Source organism: Gigantopelta aegis, chromosome 10, assembly GCF_016097555.1.
Source record: "Gigantopelta aegis isolate Gae_Host chromosome 10, Gae_host_genome, whole genome shotgun sequence".
Lineage (NCBI taxonomy): Eukaryota > Metazoa > Mollusca > Gastropoda > Neomphalida > Peltospiridae > Gigantopelta > Gigantopelta aegis.
This window is the reverse complement of record NC_054708.1, coordinates 72,319,579-72,333,600: the sequence shown is the minus strand read 5'-3', so window position 1 is coordinate 72,333,600 and position 14,022 is coordinate 72,319,579. Positions and strand designations below refer to the sequence as shown.

The window sequence follows — 14,022 nt, the reverse complement described above, 5'->3', positions numbered from 1 at the left end:
TTTCATTTTAAACAGGTCGCTCCTTTTACTAGCCAGATCAAGTTACATTGTCAGTGTAACCATCTTACATTGTTTTCTGGTGGCATTTTTATTGCACCCAACACTGTGGATCTGTTTGGCGATGTGAGCCTTTTCCTGACATTCTTTAACAATCCTGTGGTCATCGCAGTTGTTGTATCTGTCTGGCTTCTTTTCTTCCTGTTAGTAGCTTGGGCGCGCAATGAAGATATTAATGACACACGAAAGGTATCTGTCTGTCTGTTTGTTGATCTGTCTGTGTGCATCTTTGTTTCTTTCCCTCCCATCCATCTCTCTCCCTCTTCCCTCTTCCATCTCTCTCTGCCTACGTCTCACTCCCCCTTCTTCCCTCCCTCCCTCATTTCAACATAATTAATAATCAATGTAACAAAAAAAAGGTTATTTGATCTTTAATTCAGATATCATTCCTGTGGGCTAGTCTGTTAATATGTTCTTCCTATGTGGTTTTATGTATTGAATGACTTTATTAAAGCTAATTAAAGCCAGTTAAAACTGTATGTTATTATTCGATATCTAAGTGTGTTAGAACATTTGCAGAGATTAGCACTAACATTGCATGACTCCCTTTGAACCATACTACTTTTAATACACACATCCAGTTTTAATCAGCAGATACAATACGAAGTGTGACTTTTGATTTTATGACAAAGTTGCTGGCTAGGAGAAGGTGGATAGAATTTAATATTCCCATGGGTAATATACTCTTCAAAAGAAGAAACGCAAAACCACATTGTCGTAACATTTGGAGAATTGATTTAATTATTGAATGGTGAGTCCGATAATTACCAAATGTTGCAGGATTGTTCACAATTCACTCTAGTCCATTGTGAGTAAGTGATAGGACACACCACCAAGGTCAAGGTCATCTGGAGTCAATACCGGGTGTGGCCTCCGCGTGTGTTGACAACTGCCTGGCACCGCCTGCCCATTGAAGCAACCAGAGTACGGATGACGTCCCGGGGGATGGTGGCCCACTCGCTGTCGGAGGCGTCGGTCCAACTCGTCCCATAGATGCTCAATTGGGTTCAAATCCGGTGATATCGATGGCCAAGGAAGGATATTAATGTTGTTGTTCTGTAGGAAAGCCGTTGTGAGACGTGCTGTGTGAGGCCTGGTGTTGTCATGTTGGAACACTGCGTTGGCGTTGGCCATAACTGGAACGATGTGTGGCCGGAGGATCTGGTCAATGTAGCCCTGTGCATTCAGGTTGCCCTGCATGTAGACCAGGTCAGTTCTGCCAGTGTGTGAGATGGCTGCCCACACCATGACACTACCCCCGCCAAATCTGTCCACTTCCTGCACGCAGTTTGCCGCATAACGTTCACCACGACGCCTATACACGCGACATCTTCCATCATGACGTCGGAGCAGAAATCGGGACTCGTCACTGAACCACACCTGTCTCCATCGCAGTTGAGGCCATTGTCGATGAATCTGGCACCACTGCAGTTGGAGTCGACGGTGTTGTGGTGTTAAGATGACACCTCGAACTGGACGTCTGGCACGAATTCCTACCTCACGTAGGCGGTTCCGTACGGTCTGGTCGGATATCCTGCGCAAACCTGGTATTGCTGCGGCTGTGGAGGTGGCAGTAGTCAATCGTTCCCGAAGGTGGCGTACCCGGATGTAGCGGTCCTGCCCGGGGGTAGTGACCCGTGGTCGACCGGATCTAGGGAGGTCACGTGTTGATCCATGTTGTTGGTAACGGTCCCACAGTCTGGAGATGGTGCTTGGGGACACATGGAATGCCCTGGCAACGGCCGTTCTGGATTTGCCTGCGTCTAGTCGGCCGATGGCATTGTTTCTCTGCGGTTCACTGAGACGTGGCATATCCTGGATTGTCAACTGTCGGCCAGATACAGAGGCCAGGCAAGCGAACACCCTGCACTTTTATACTGTCGGTGTTCATGTTGCACGTGCAGACAACGCACGTGCAGTGGTGACATGGTTTGCACGTGGCTGCGTTTTTGCGAATATTCACATTTTGGAACTTTATTGTACAGTAGCTGCGTTTTATCGAATGTAACCGTGGGAATGTGTTTGGGACATGCAATGACCTTATATTCACAAAGCATGAACCGGTAGGAAACATAAAATCGGAGTTATAACCCATTTGTACCCTTTTGCGTTTCTTTTTTTGAAGAGTATATATTACTTTCATTCAGAACGTATTGCGCCAAAAATGGCAGAAAGGTTTTAGATCAATTCAGTAGAGAGCTGTTTAATGAGCAAACAGCAGAATACAATAGTTGTCAATTCTCCCCAGTGCACAGTGTTGTAGTAAAACAAAACTGTTCCACTGACTATACACATCTGTCAAGGGATCAAACCACTATTTCATCCAAGGAGTGGCCTGTAGAATATAGTTCCATTGAAAAGACTTTCAAGAGTGTCCCTTCTCTTTATTTAATTTTGTTGGAATCAGAACTGCTATATGACTGTTAAGTTTTGCTATATTCAAAGGTTGTCTACCATCATTTTGGTGTAAAAACAGGGTTGATTTCTTCATCTAGATCTGAATGCCACATGATATAGTGTGTTGCCTGTCTTCTGGGAATTAATGAGAGTTGCTACCCTTTTCAGACCCCTGGAAGTGAAAAATGGTAATATTTCAAACTCCAGCTGGCAAACTTTTTATTTGGTTTAGTAGAATGACGTCACAGGAGCTGCTCTCTTCATCCTAGGCAGAAAGGTAAACATCATTTTTCCGGTTTAACTGCTATAATGGCTCATGTTTGTATGCTGGACAATGTAGAAACAATAGTGGTGAGACACCTGAATGACACAACATCCTATATGTCTGCTGACCAAATGGACTTGATTGAAGTTTGTGTCTTCTAGATGCCCTCTCCTGTGTCTAAACCTGAATAACACAACATCCTATACCTGTACGTCTGCTGACCAAATGGACTTGATTGAAGTTTGTGTCTTCTGTCCTGTCTTTCTGTGTCTACATCTGAATGACACAACATCCTATGTGTGGCGACTGAATAGGACTTGATTGAAGTTCGTGTCTTCTGTCCTCTCCTGTGTCTGCTGGCCGTCTTGATTTGGAATCTACTAAAAAAACCACCTGCTGTATGCAGCACCCACTCGCAGCTAGCGACACCCAGCATGGATGTCATGTTTTATTGTCATTACTGATTTTCAAACCAGCATCTGTTAGTACAATATTTAAAAACAGAGTGTCAATTGGCAGGTATCGAACCTACTGCACCGATTCCCATGGCATTTGAATATCCAGCTCAGGGCTCACCCTGCCTATTGCCAAATTAGCCAATTGCTGACTTTTATACAACGTGGTTACAACATTTAGTAGTAAATTTACTAATAAAATTTTGTATAAAATAGCTCTTTTTCAGTCAATACTCTACATATTTCAAAAATTGTACTGTCATACATTTTTGACATAGCATGATATATATTTTTTAATGGTGACTCTAAACACCTCATTTTACTGTGCGTCTGTCAGCGACACAGTCTTTGTTGCAAGTTGTGTTTTGTTGCCGATCGCCATGTGCCTGCTGGCAGTGTTCATCTATGGAGGAAACCTGCTGGCAATAGTAGCTGTGTACAGCAACCTCTCACTCCAGACGATGTCTAACATGTACGTTGTGTGTCTAGCCTTGGCCAATCTTGTTTTCGGTTCCTTCTGGTACAACGTGCTCACTGAAGGTGAGACCACTGACTGCAAGTTCTGCTGCTTAACCAATAACGAATGTATGCATATTTACACCAGTTTGTTTGTGTCAATGGTCAGCGTCATTCTCATAGATGTCGATAGCTTCCTCTACCCTTTCCAGTATGAGTACCTGGTGACTTGGAGGAAAATCCAAATCATCATTGTCACATGGATTATTTCCGTCATCCTTGGAATCATCCCGTTCTTACTCAATAGATTTCACATATTTCAAGAATGTAAATACATTGATGTCTTGCCAATCTGGTATGAGATATACCTCGAGGAGACCTTATTCGGTTTAGTGTTGGTATTCTTTCTCTTGTTGTGTGTAGGAATTGTGAGAACTGCTAGATCGACGCCAGCTGAAGTCTATTCAAGCTACAAGTACAACTCTGGATCCATGCACACAACAGCTCAGAGGGGAAGAACTACCGGTAGATAGAGATTTTCCTCATGATGCTCGTGTGTGGGGAATTCTTTGTGTGTTGGTGTCCATACCACCTCTGCATGATGATCAACCACGTGAACTATGTGTCAGTGGACGTCATTGACATGCTGTTACCGTTAGGAATTCTAAACTCCAGTGTTAACTTTGTCATATATGCCCTCATGAATAGTGACTTCAGAACGTTCTGTACTCAGGTTTTAACAAGAGAGAACATGCTGTTGACTTTTATCACATCTCTGTAGTCATGGTAATTCTGGTTTCCTTACAAAAACATAACCAAAAAGGTATTTTATTTGATTACCAATATAAAGATCGACTCAGCTGGCAATTTCAGCTATGCAAATAACCTAAACAGTAAAAACAGTGGTTTTGCAATTGCTGCAATAATTACCATTATTTTTCAGTGTACATGTGAATGTTTGATTAATTGTTCTCTTCTTTACAGATAGGTGTCACTGTGCTTGCTGACAACCATCGGACAGATCACTATGTGTATCTTATCTGTGTGGTGACTGGCTGGTGGGCTCACGCTGGTACCACCTCCAGAGTGTTCATTTACCTGTCCGGTAAGAGAGGTCAGTCCAATCGTCATGCTCTGTACGACCGCGAGCGCCATCTCTTCACGTCAGGGGCAGAGAACTGGTTTCTGCTGAAAACCAGGCAGTGCCTTGGCAAGATTAAATCTGTTGTCATTTGGCATGACAACAGTGGAAACAATCCGTCATGGTACTTATTTAGTTTTCTGCATGACATTATCAGAGGGAATTGTTAATCTTTATTTTTTCCATATTGTTATAATTTTTTGTGTTTGGGACTTGTGGGGGAGTTTCCTCTACAGGTCTTTTCTATGTCACAAAGATATATTCCCCATATAGATCTTTGAGAGTAATTAAATTGGTGTATATGTTCCCTATATGTTATTAAATGGGTTCCTATACTTAAATGTCTTCTTGGGGGTGATTAAATGGACATTTGTAGCAGATATGGAAAACATATCCTTAATTTTGATTATTTTATTAGTTCCAATGTGACAATTGTTAGTGGAGATTTGTTAATATAGATCCATCCGGCATATGTCAGTTCATCGTTCGTCATACATGTACGTCTGTCCATCATCCATCGACTTTTCCTTTTGAAGTCTCTTTTCTCATGAAGTTTTCATTGAATTGTTTTGGAACTTGGTACAATGATCTTTTGGGGCAGTCTCCACAGACTAATAAAGGGATCCTTTAAAAAATTTGAATTTTGATTAAATTAAAAAGAAAATTAAATTGAAAATTTGAATGTCTATCTTCTACAGTTTTGATTGGACAGTTCTATAACTTGATATTATGATTCTCTTTGGCAGGCTAGAAAGAAAAGAAAGAACGAATATTAAGATATTTTTTTTGTATGTAAAGAAAGTTCAATTGGGTTCCTTTTATGTTAAGTAAAGTTAAGTTGGGTTCACTGTATCTTATTTAGAAAAATTAAAGTAAGTTGTAATCCATTTGCTGAGAAGGGTTCTGTGTGCATTTTCAGCTATAGAGAATTACTCTTCTGATTATATTTACATGTATGCTTGCTGGCCATACACATCTGTGGAGGAAACCCAGACTGACCGCGCACCAGGTGAGTGCTTTACCACTGGGCTACATCCTGCCCCCAGATGTGCATGGTCTACCTGATATCAAAAGCAGAGTGTGTGTTCTGTGTTGGCAGAAAGTTTTATATTTACATGCATATAGTGGCCATATAAAGTATAAAACAGGAAACTGAACATCTAGGTACATGTACATGTATTCATGATCAAAGAAATAATAGTAAGTACGTGCATAATTATTTGGTTATAATAGATAATTCAAAAAGGATTTTGCATGGTTTTGGCATTAAAACATATTTGTTTTTTTAAACTTATGTCCACCTTTATTGGTCATTATTTTCAGTTGCAAAGGTATTTTGTGTATATTGATTTTCCAATGACAATTAAGAGGTACTTATACATGTATTTCCTACCAACATTAACCTATTCATGAAAGAAACCTAAAATTTATATATTTGACGATATTAGGAAATATGCTTTTTATTGTGATGCCATTATCTACTTGACGATACTAGGAAATATGCTTTTTATTGTGATGCCATTATCTACTTTACTGCTACCTTCAGAAAGTCTAACCTTGATTTTTTTTTTACCTTCTATGTAATCTAGATAAATAATCTGAAAAGTAATTCTCTACAGTTAAAGGTGCAAACAGAACCCATCTCAGTGACTGGACTTTTGGCCATATACGTTTACATGTATTGTATGGTGTTTATAGAAGAAAGTAAATTATTGGTTCTTTGAATGTTGTACTAAAGAAAGAAAGTTGGATTCTTTTTATGTCGTGTGTATAGAAGACAGCTGGGTAATTCTGTGCATGTTGTGTAAAAAACCAAAAGGAAGTTCGTGATTATTTGTATGCTATACATGTGTAAATACAGAAAAAAGAAAGTAAGGTGGGTTCTTTGTGTGGTCTATACTAGAAATAAAGAAAATTGGGTTCTTTGTATGGTGCATGTAAGAAAAACAAATGTATACCATAGAGTGACCTTTGTTTAAATCAAATTAATTAAAATACAGTTAAGAATCTGCATAATCAAGTGTGACTGTAACTTTTATTTAATTATTATTTTTAGTCACATACCGCAGGGCCGTAGCTAGGATTTTTTGTTTGGAGGGGGGGGGGGGGGGGGGGGGCAACTGAGTAGTTAATAGTCTAAAACTCCTTAAACAGTTAAGAAGAGAATTTTCTTTAAGTTTCTATGTTTTCCTGATTTTTTTCTGGGGAGCGGGGGGCAACTGCCCCCCTTGCCCCTGCTAGCTGTGGCCCTGTGATGGTTCAACTGGAGGAGACTATAGGTTTGTTTCTGTCTTATCTATCTGTCCATCTATCTATCTGTCTGTCCCACATATATTTCTTCTATAATGCCTCAAGACCTCAAGATACTGAACTGAAATTTTGTGTATAGCTTTATTATGTAGCCTCGGTGGCATCGTGGCAGGCCATCGGTCTACAGGCTGGTAGGTACTGGGTTCGGATCCCAGTCGAGGCATGGGATTTTTAATTCAGATACCGACTCCAAACCCTGAGTGAGTGCTCCGTAAGGCTCAATGGGTAGGTGTAAACCACTTACACCGACCAGTGATCCATAACTGGTTCAACAAAGGCCATGGTTTGTGCTATCCTGCCTGTGGGAAGCGCAAATAAAAGATCCCTTGCTGCCTATCGTAAAAGAGTAGCCTATGTGGCGACAGCGGGTTTCCTCTAAAAACAGTGTCAGAATGACCATATGTTTGACGTCCAATAGCTGATGATAAGATAAAAAATCAATGTGCTCTAGCGGCGTCGTTAAATAAAACAAACTTTACTTTATTATGTAGAGTTGCAGTTCACGTTTTAGCAGTACTCCCAGGTAGCTTGTTTTTATTTATTTAAAAAAAATAAAAGTCATTCCTATATCTGACAGGTACCTAAAAGAAGTTGTGGTTACGGATATTCAGACCGATGAAACATGGCATTGTGTCTATGACAACTGGATCAGTGTCGATAAAGGACCTAGAGCTGTTTATGCAGATATTCCTGCCTTTGATCCGCAGATTGTTGCCAGCAAGCATCTGTACCAGTATGTACAGAAATTAAGCCAAGACTTTCGCAACAGTCACATATGGATAAGCATATTCTCGAAACCACCGACGAGTGAATTCACACGTCTCCAGCGACTTACGTGTGCCCTCTGTCTCCTGTTGTCAGCCATGCTGACCAGCATCATGTTCCATGGTATACCTCAAGATGATCCAAAAGATCAGATTGATTATGGAGATTTTCACCTGTCACTCGTTGACTTTGTTGTTGGTATTGAGAGTGCATTGTTGGTGCTTCCTTTCAATTTGATAATCATTCATATGTTTTGCTCCATACAACCTAGACATGATTATTCCTCAAAGCCAGAAAGAGTTAGGTCTAATGACATAGAAAGCACACACGAGTTGTTGGACTCTGGGAAGAGTTCTAGGTCTCTTAGAACAGATTTAGAAATATCATTTCATCAGAAAAAGGAAAAGAAAAGGAAATGCTATCAATATAGGTAATTATAAAATACTTAATTCAATCAATCAACCATTTGACTGAATGAATCACTAAAGAATCAAGCATGCATGTGTGTCATCAAGCATGTCGTCCACATTTCCTGGTCAGTGTATCCAAGATAAGGTGGTCTTAATTATCAGCCATCAGTTGTTTAATATGAAACATGTGACAAGATTATACTATCATTATGTTTCAGTTTTCACTAATGTGAAATATATTCTGTAAAAATTATGTGTCGCTATAATTATAAAAACTTTTATTATTTTGCACTAACTTACCATGGGTTTAATTGAAAAACAATGATTATCCAGTCAAATGTCGTTATCTAATGAGCCAACGTACGGTATCTCCAAGCCGAGAAATAGTCCAATGGTAAAGTGCTCACCTGATGCGCAGTTGGTCTAGGATCGACCCCTGTTGGTGGGCCATTTGAGTTATTTCTCGCTTTAGCCAATGCATCATGACTGGTATATCAAAGGCTGTGGTATGTACATGTACAATGTACTATCCTGTCTGTGGGATGGTGCATATAAAAGATCCATAAATTTGATACCTGGGAAAGATAGAAATTTGGTACCGTATTATAAATGGAAAGTAATAGCCTTATTGTTTGAAATAATTTTAAGCTACAGATGAAAACACATTTTGTAGTAAATTTTTTAATTTTTCTAGAAGGGAGTCTGGTGTTAGTTTTTATTTATAGTGTCCCATTAAAATACAGGCTTGAACATAGCACATTGGTAAAGCATTTGCTTGATGCACAATTGGTCTAGGATCGACTCCCAGGAGTGGACTATTTCCCATTCCAGCCAGAGCTCTACAACTGTTGTAACAAAAGCCATGGTTTGTACTATCCTGTCTTGGATGATGCACATAAAATGTCTCTAGCCCAATGGGGTTGTGACTCCATGCATGCAGGTTTCCTCTCTCTATATCCGTGTGGTTGTTAACCATATGTCTGACACCATATAACTGTAGATAAAGTGTGTTGAGTGCATATCAATCATTGAGTAAACCATTTCATTCTTTCTTTTTTAATTAAAACTTACATGGTTAATTAATATTTTACTATCCATGCAGTACATAATTAATGTCATTCTAGTTTTTATTTGAATTCTAGATTTAATTTGTTCTTTTTTCATTCTAGTTTTAATATGTTCTTTTTTTATTTTCAGACTGCCATGGTACTTTCTCTATGTTGCATATTTCTTATCGATCACAGTTTCCGTCATCTGTTCATACGTTATCATGTTGTATGGCTTGAAGTATGGCTACCACAAAAGTGTATCATGGCTCATTTCGTTTCTGACATCATTCTTCCAAAGTGCATTTGTTACAGAGCCATTGAAAGTCTTTGTGGTGGCTCTTATGTTCACTTTGATATGTAAAAACTCAGTGAAGTACAGCAGTGGAAAAATAAACAAAGCTTTAGGTACATTTAATAATTAAATTTTTTATAAATTAAATGTTTATTTTTAAAATAAATTTAATATTGACTATTATTCATTGAATTATTATTGAATTAAATTATTATTACATTAGTTAAACGTGGGGTCATGCAATTTACTAGACAATATTGATGATTCATAATTTATTTAATGAATTGTTATAAATGAAAATCTCATTCATCCTATTGCACTATACCTCAATCTCTTTCATCAGCAAGCAGTAGGAGAAATTCGGTATCGATGGGTTTGTTTTCAAACTGGGTAATTACTTTCATGCTAATTTAGAAGCAAAAATTAATACATTTTGTTTATTTTCTCATTTTAAGAATAGTACCAATACACACTGTATTGTGTGAAATGAATTGTTAAACACTTGTAATAAATTAGTAAATTGTTAAATGAATATACAATGAAACCCCTCTAAACCGGACATCTAATGGACCAAGTATTTTGTCCGGTCTTCAGAGGTGTCTGGGTTTCAGGGGTTTGCACAAAATAATTGACATTAATACAAAAGCTTTTTTTGTTCTCTGTCGTTTGGTTCCCCTGATGTCCCATTGATATTCGGCCTTACACGTGTACATATCCAATAGATAATATCCAATAAAGAACCTTCGACTTCAGATATTTTAACATTTGCTTATATACTTATAAAACTTTTAATGATTTTAAGGCACTAGCGATGTTTGCAATAAAAAAAACTGATTCGTGGCACCATAATGATTGATAATGGTCTGATTGTCTGGTTTTCAGAGGTACAATTTGCACTAAATAAAGAGTTTGGGACTAAATTATTCATCCGGTGTTCAGTTTAGAGAGGGTCCAATCTTTAGGGGTTGTTTCACTATATAATGAATAAATTAAAACGAGATGCAACTTTTAAAAAAGGAACCTACTGGATTCTAAAATACAATAATGTCAAAACGGTCCTTTCCAGAAACATGTAAATGAAGATATTACATCCCCCACCATTATGTTTAACGAATGGTAAAAAACCCATTTTACTTTCATTTTAAAAAGTTTTGGGTAAATGCTTTCTAACCAAACAGATACATATATGTGTCAAATAAAATAAGTCTTGCAAATGTTTTCTTCCTTTTCGAAAGTCAGAGCATTGTCGCAAATAATAGTACAATGTGTACATTTGTATATACGGCCCAAAAGAATTATAACATTTACAGCAATATACAAGACTGTAAGTGTTGCTAGTATTTGGATATGGGCTGTCGACCGGTCTGGCATTGATCTCAGTTGGTGGGCCTATTGTGCTATTTCTCATTCCAGTCAATGCACCACAACTGGTATATCAAAGGATGTGGCATGTGCTATCCTGTTTGTGGGATGGAGCATAATACAACATTCCTTAATATTTAATGGAAAATGGTACCGGGTTTCCTCGCTAAGACTGTAAGTCAAAATTACCAAATGTTTGACATCAAATAGCTGATAATTAATAAATCAATGTGCTCTAGGGTGTATACTACCAAATCAAATCCCATAGACGACAATAGTAACATGTGGCTAAAACTCATACCTGCAACTTATCAACTGACATAAACGCCACGGATATAAATACTACCACCCCTCACACTTAAAGTGAATAAAAAAAAATTGGAGGACAAGCTGCTCGTTTCTGAGATAACGGGTAGCGTCTTTGACTACCCTAGTTCCGCACAAAATTTTAGTACTTTTTTTTACAGGTATCCCATACATGTTTCAAGCACAAGGCTACATGACACATTGGTACTAGATGAAATAAAATTGCATATAACCCAGATGAAACTATTATTTTTTACAACCAACACACTCACATTTATAACCAATCACAGGACTTGTGGTGTTCACTTCTCTATCAAAAGTTGGGTGTACCTCGAACTTTGACCCAGCCGGAAGTTATTTGGTTTAGTACTACCTCTAGTGGTGTCATTTTTTATCTTCATGTATTTCTACCTATAATGACTACCTAACTTTGGATATGGGCCTCACAAGTAATTTTATTTAATATTTTCTGATTGACTAGCTGAAGACGAGGTGTATTTGCAGCAGGACTTACTTGAGATGGACGGAGTTGTACGGTCTCATTCAGATGAAGCACCTGGTGTTTATGTGCCGCCGATATCACCACGCCTCCTCAAGGAGATTCACAAGCGAGTTCGGCTCGATCAACGTACAGTGGACATCCTACAGGAGATTATCATGTATTTTTTATTTGTTGCCATCGTCTTCCTGGTGGTGTTGGGACATAGCAATGTCCGAAAGTCGTATCTTGTAACCAAGAGCATTGAAGATATTTTTATTCATGCATATTATGCTGACAATGATGAACCTTTTTATAAGGTATGTTTTAGTGGGGCTCGAAGTACAGGGCCCTGTTGTAATCATTAGAATTATTCTTATTCTTACTTTTATTATTTTTATTCCAGCCAATCTTTTCATATATATCTTAAGAACCATTTTACCAACATTAGGTACATAAGATGAACTTGCATTTTGCAAGAAGTAATTTCCACAATTTTCCTTTTTTATTTAACGATTTCTTGAAGAGTACTTTAATGATATATTAGAGGCACTGATTTTTTACAATCACTTAAAGAATTGCGGAAATACCTATTTGAAACAGAATTCCGGTATTGTTTTTCAAAAACATTATTTACCTTTAAATAGTGCATTTGATGAATTAAAATTTATTTTCCGAACTAGAAATTATGGACACTGACATCAGCCTGTGCTACACTACGACACTAGTACCTTTGTATGTTATGCCAAATGTTTAATGTAGTACATCTAGATGTTTTACCAGTCCTGTTTTCTTTGCTTGTATACCCATCGATTTAGGGGGCGGGACGTAGCCCAGTGGTACAGCGCTCGCTCGAAGCACGGTTGGTATGAGATCGATCGCCATTGCACTGTTTCTCGTTCCAGCCAGTGCACCACGACTGGTATATCAAAGGTCGTGGTATGTACTACCCTGTCTCTGGGATGGTGCATATAAAAGATCCCTTGCTGCTAATCGAAAAGAGTATTCCATGAAGTGGCGACAGCGGGTTTCCTCTCTTAATATCATTCCCAGTCTGCAGCTCGTCACGGTAAAACGTGTTTGTGCACACTGCGCATACTTTCGCGGCTCGACTTGGGGATCCTTCACTTTTCTTGTTTTTGTCAACGAAGTGAAGTTTTCTACTGGGATGTATGCGGCCATTGGAACTGATTGAAAGCTGGAACGCTTCTCGTTTCGACAGTCTGCACCACCAGGTTGGATTATTTTTTAGCGAGATTCCTTGCCTCCACATCATTTCTCCATCTGACTATGTTGACTTGTATTTTTTGTGACTCGTATAAAAGCCATTCTGCAGAATGCCACGGTTGTTCGCGTTTAGTCTCTACATGTCCGAGCCTGTCCTAGCAGCACTAGAAGATTGACCGCCCCACTCTAAGAACAAATAGGAAGCAGGGTCGGCCCCTACTACTCTTTTTCTAGACTTTACTTTGTTTTATTGTGATACCATCTCGTATCCTCCGGAGTTGGGGCCCGTCCACACCACTATACCAACCCATGATGACTGGACTATACCCTAGTCTGATTCTTTCTCTCGTTCAGACGGATCCGGCTTCTCAAGATCTGTATTTCAGCACAGCACTACACCTTCAACGTCTATTGACTGTCAATCTAGGGGTTTTCTTGACGGGATGCAACCCATCTCGTCCCTACAAGCTGTGCACCCTAACGGCCTTAACGAGGCCACTCACGTGGACTTTAAAACTTTTAGACCTTCGTTCAAAAGTTGATGTCGAAATTACTTTCTTTTTTTAATATTATTAAATAATCCGATCCTCTCTTCTTTCTCTTATTTATTTTTGGACTGTCCTTATAAAATGCTCCAAATTATATAAATATTCAACCGAGCAGTCAATTCTTTTTATTTCTGGCTTGTAACGGGGTTTTTTTTTTTTTTTTAAATTCTATTAACTTTTTTACTAATTGCTATTTTAAAAATTCTGCCCATTTTCAACTCTACACACACACACACACACCCCCCCCCCCCCCAATCCCGAGTCGGGCCACCGATCTTATCTAATTTCTTTTTGACCACCTGATCTAATCTAGCGACCAAATTTAATAGTAGAATTTTCTTTATTAATTATATTAGATATGCGCATCAAAATTTTAAAGGCCCACTATTTAATTTTTGGATGTAAATTTCAAAATTATCCGCTAATTTTTTTCTATCCCAGGACAATCCCCTGGCTATCCAGAGACAGGCCTCGTGACAGACATGCTCGAAACTCTAGTGGTGT

General features: G+C 38.7%; 1 protein-coding gene across 1 annotated transcript in view; it reads left to right on the top strand.

The window, feature by feature from the left end:
* Positions 1 to 14,022, top strand: part of LOC121383389 (polycystic kidney disease protein 1-like 2) — a 68,955-nt gene that overhangs the window by 48,270 nt on the left and 6,663 nt on the right. Inside the window, exons 24-28 of the mRNA XM_041513390.1 lie at positions 16 to 246; positions 4,615 to 4,895; positions 7,659 to 8,276; positions 9,454 to 9,710; positions 11,747 to 12,063. Of these exons, the coding sequence (XP_041369324.1) occupies positions 16 to 246; positions 4,615 to 4,895; positions 7,659 to 8,276; positions 9,454 to 9,710; positions 11,747 to 12,063 (1,704 nt within the window). The remainder of the gene's footprint in view (positions 1 to 15; positions 247 to 4,614; positions 4,896 to 7,658; positions 8,277 to 9,453; positions 9,711 to 11,746; positions 12,064 to 14,022) is intronic.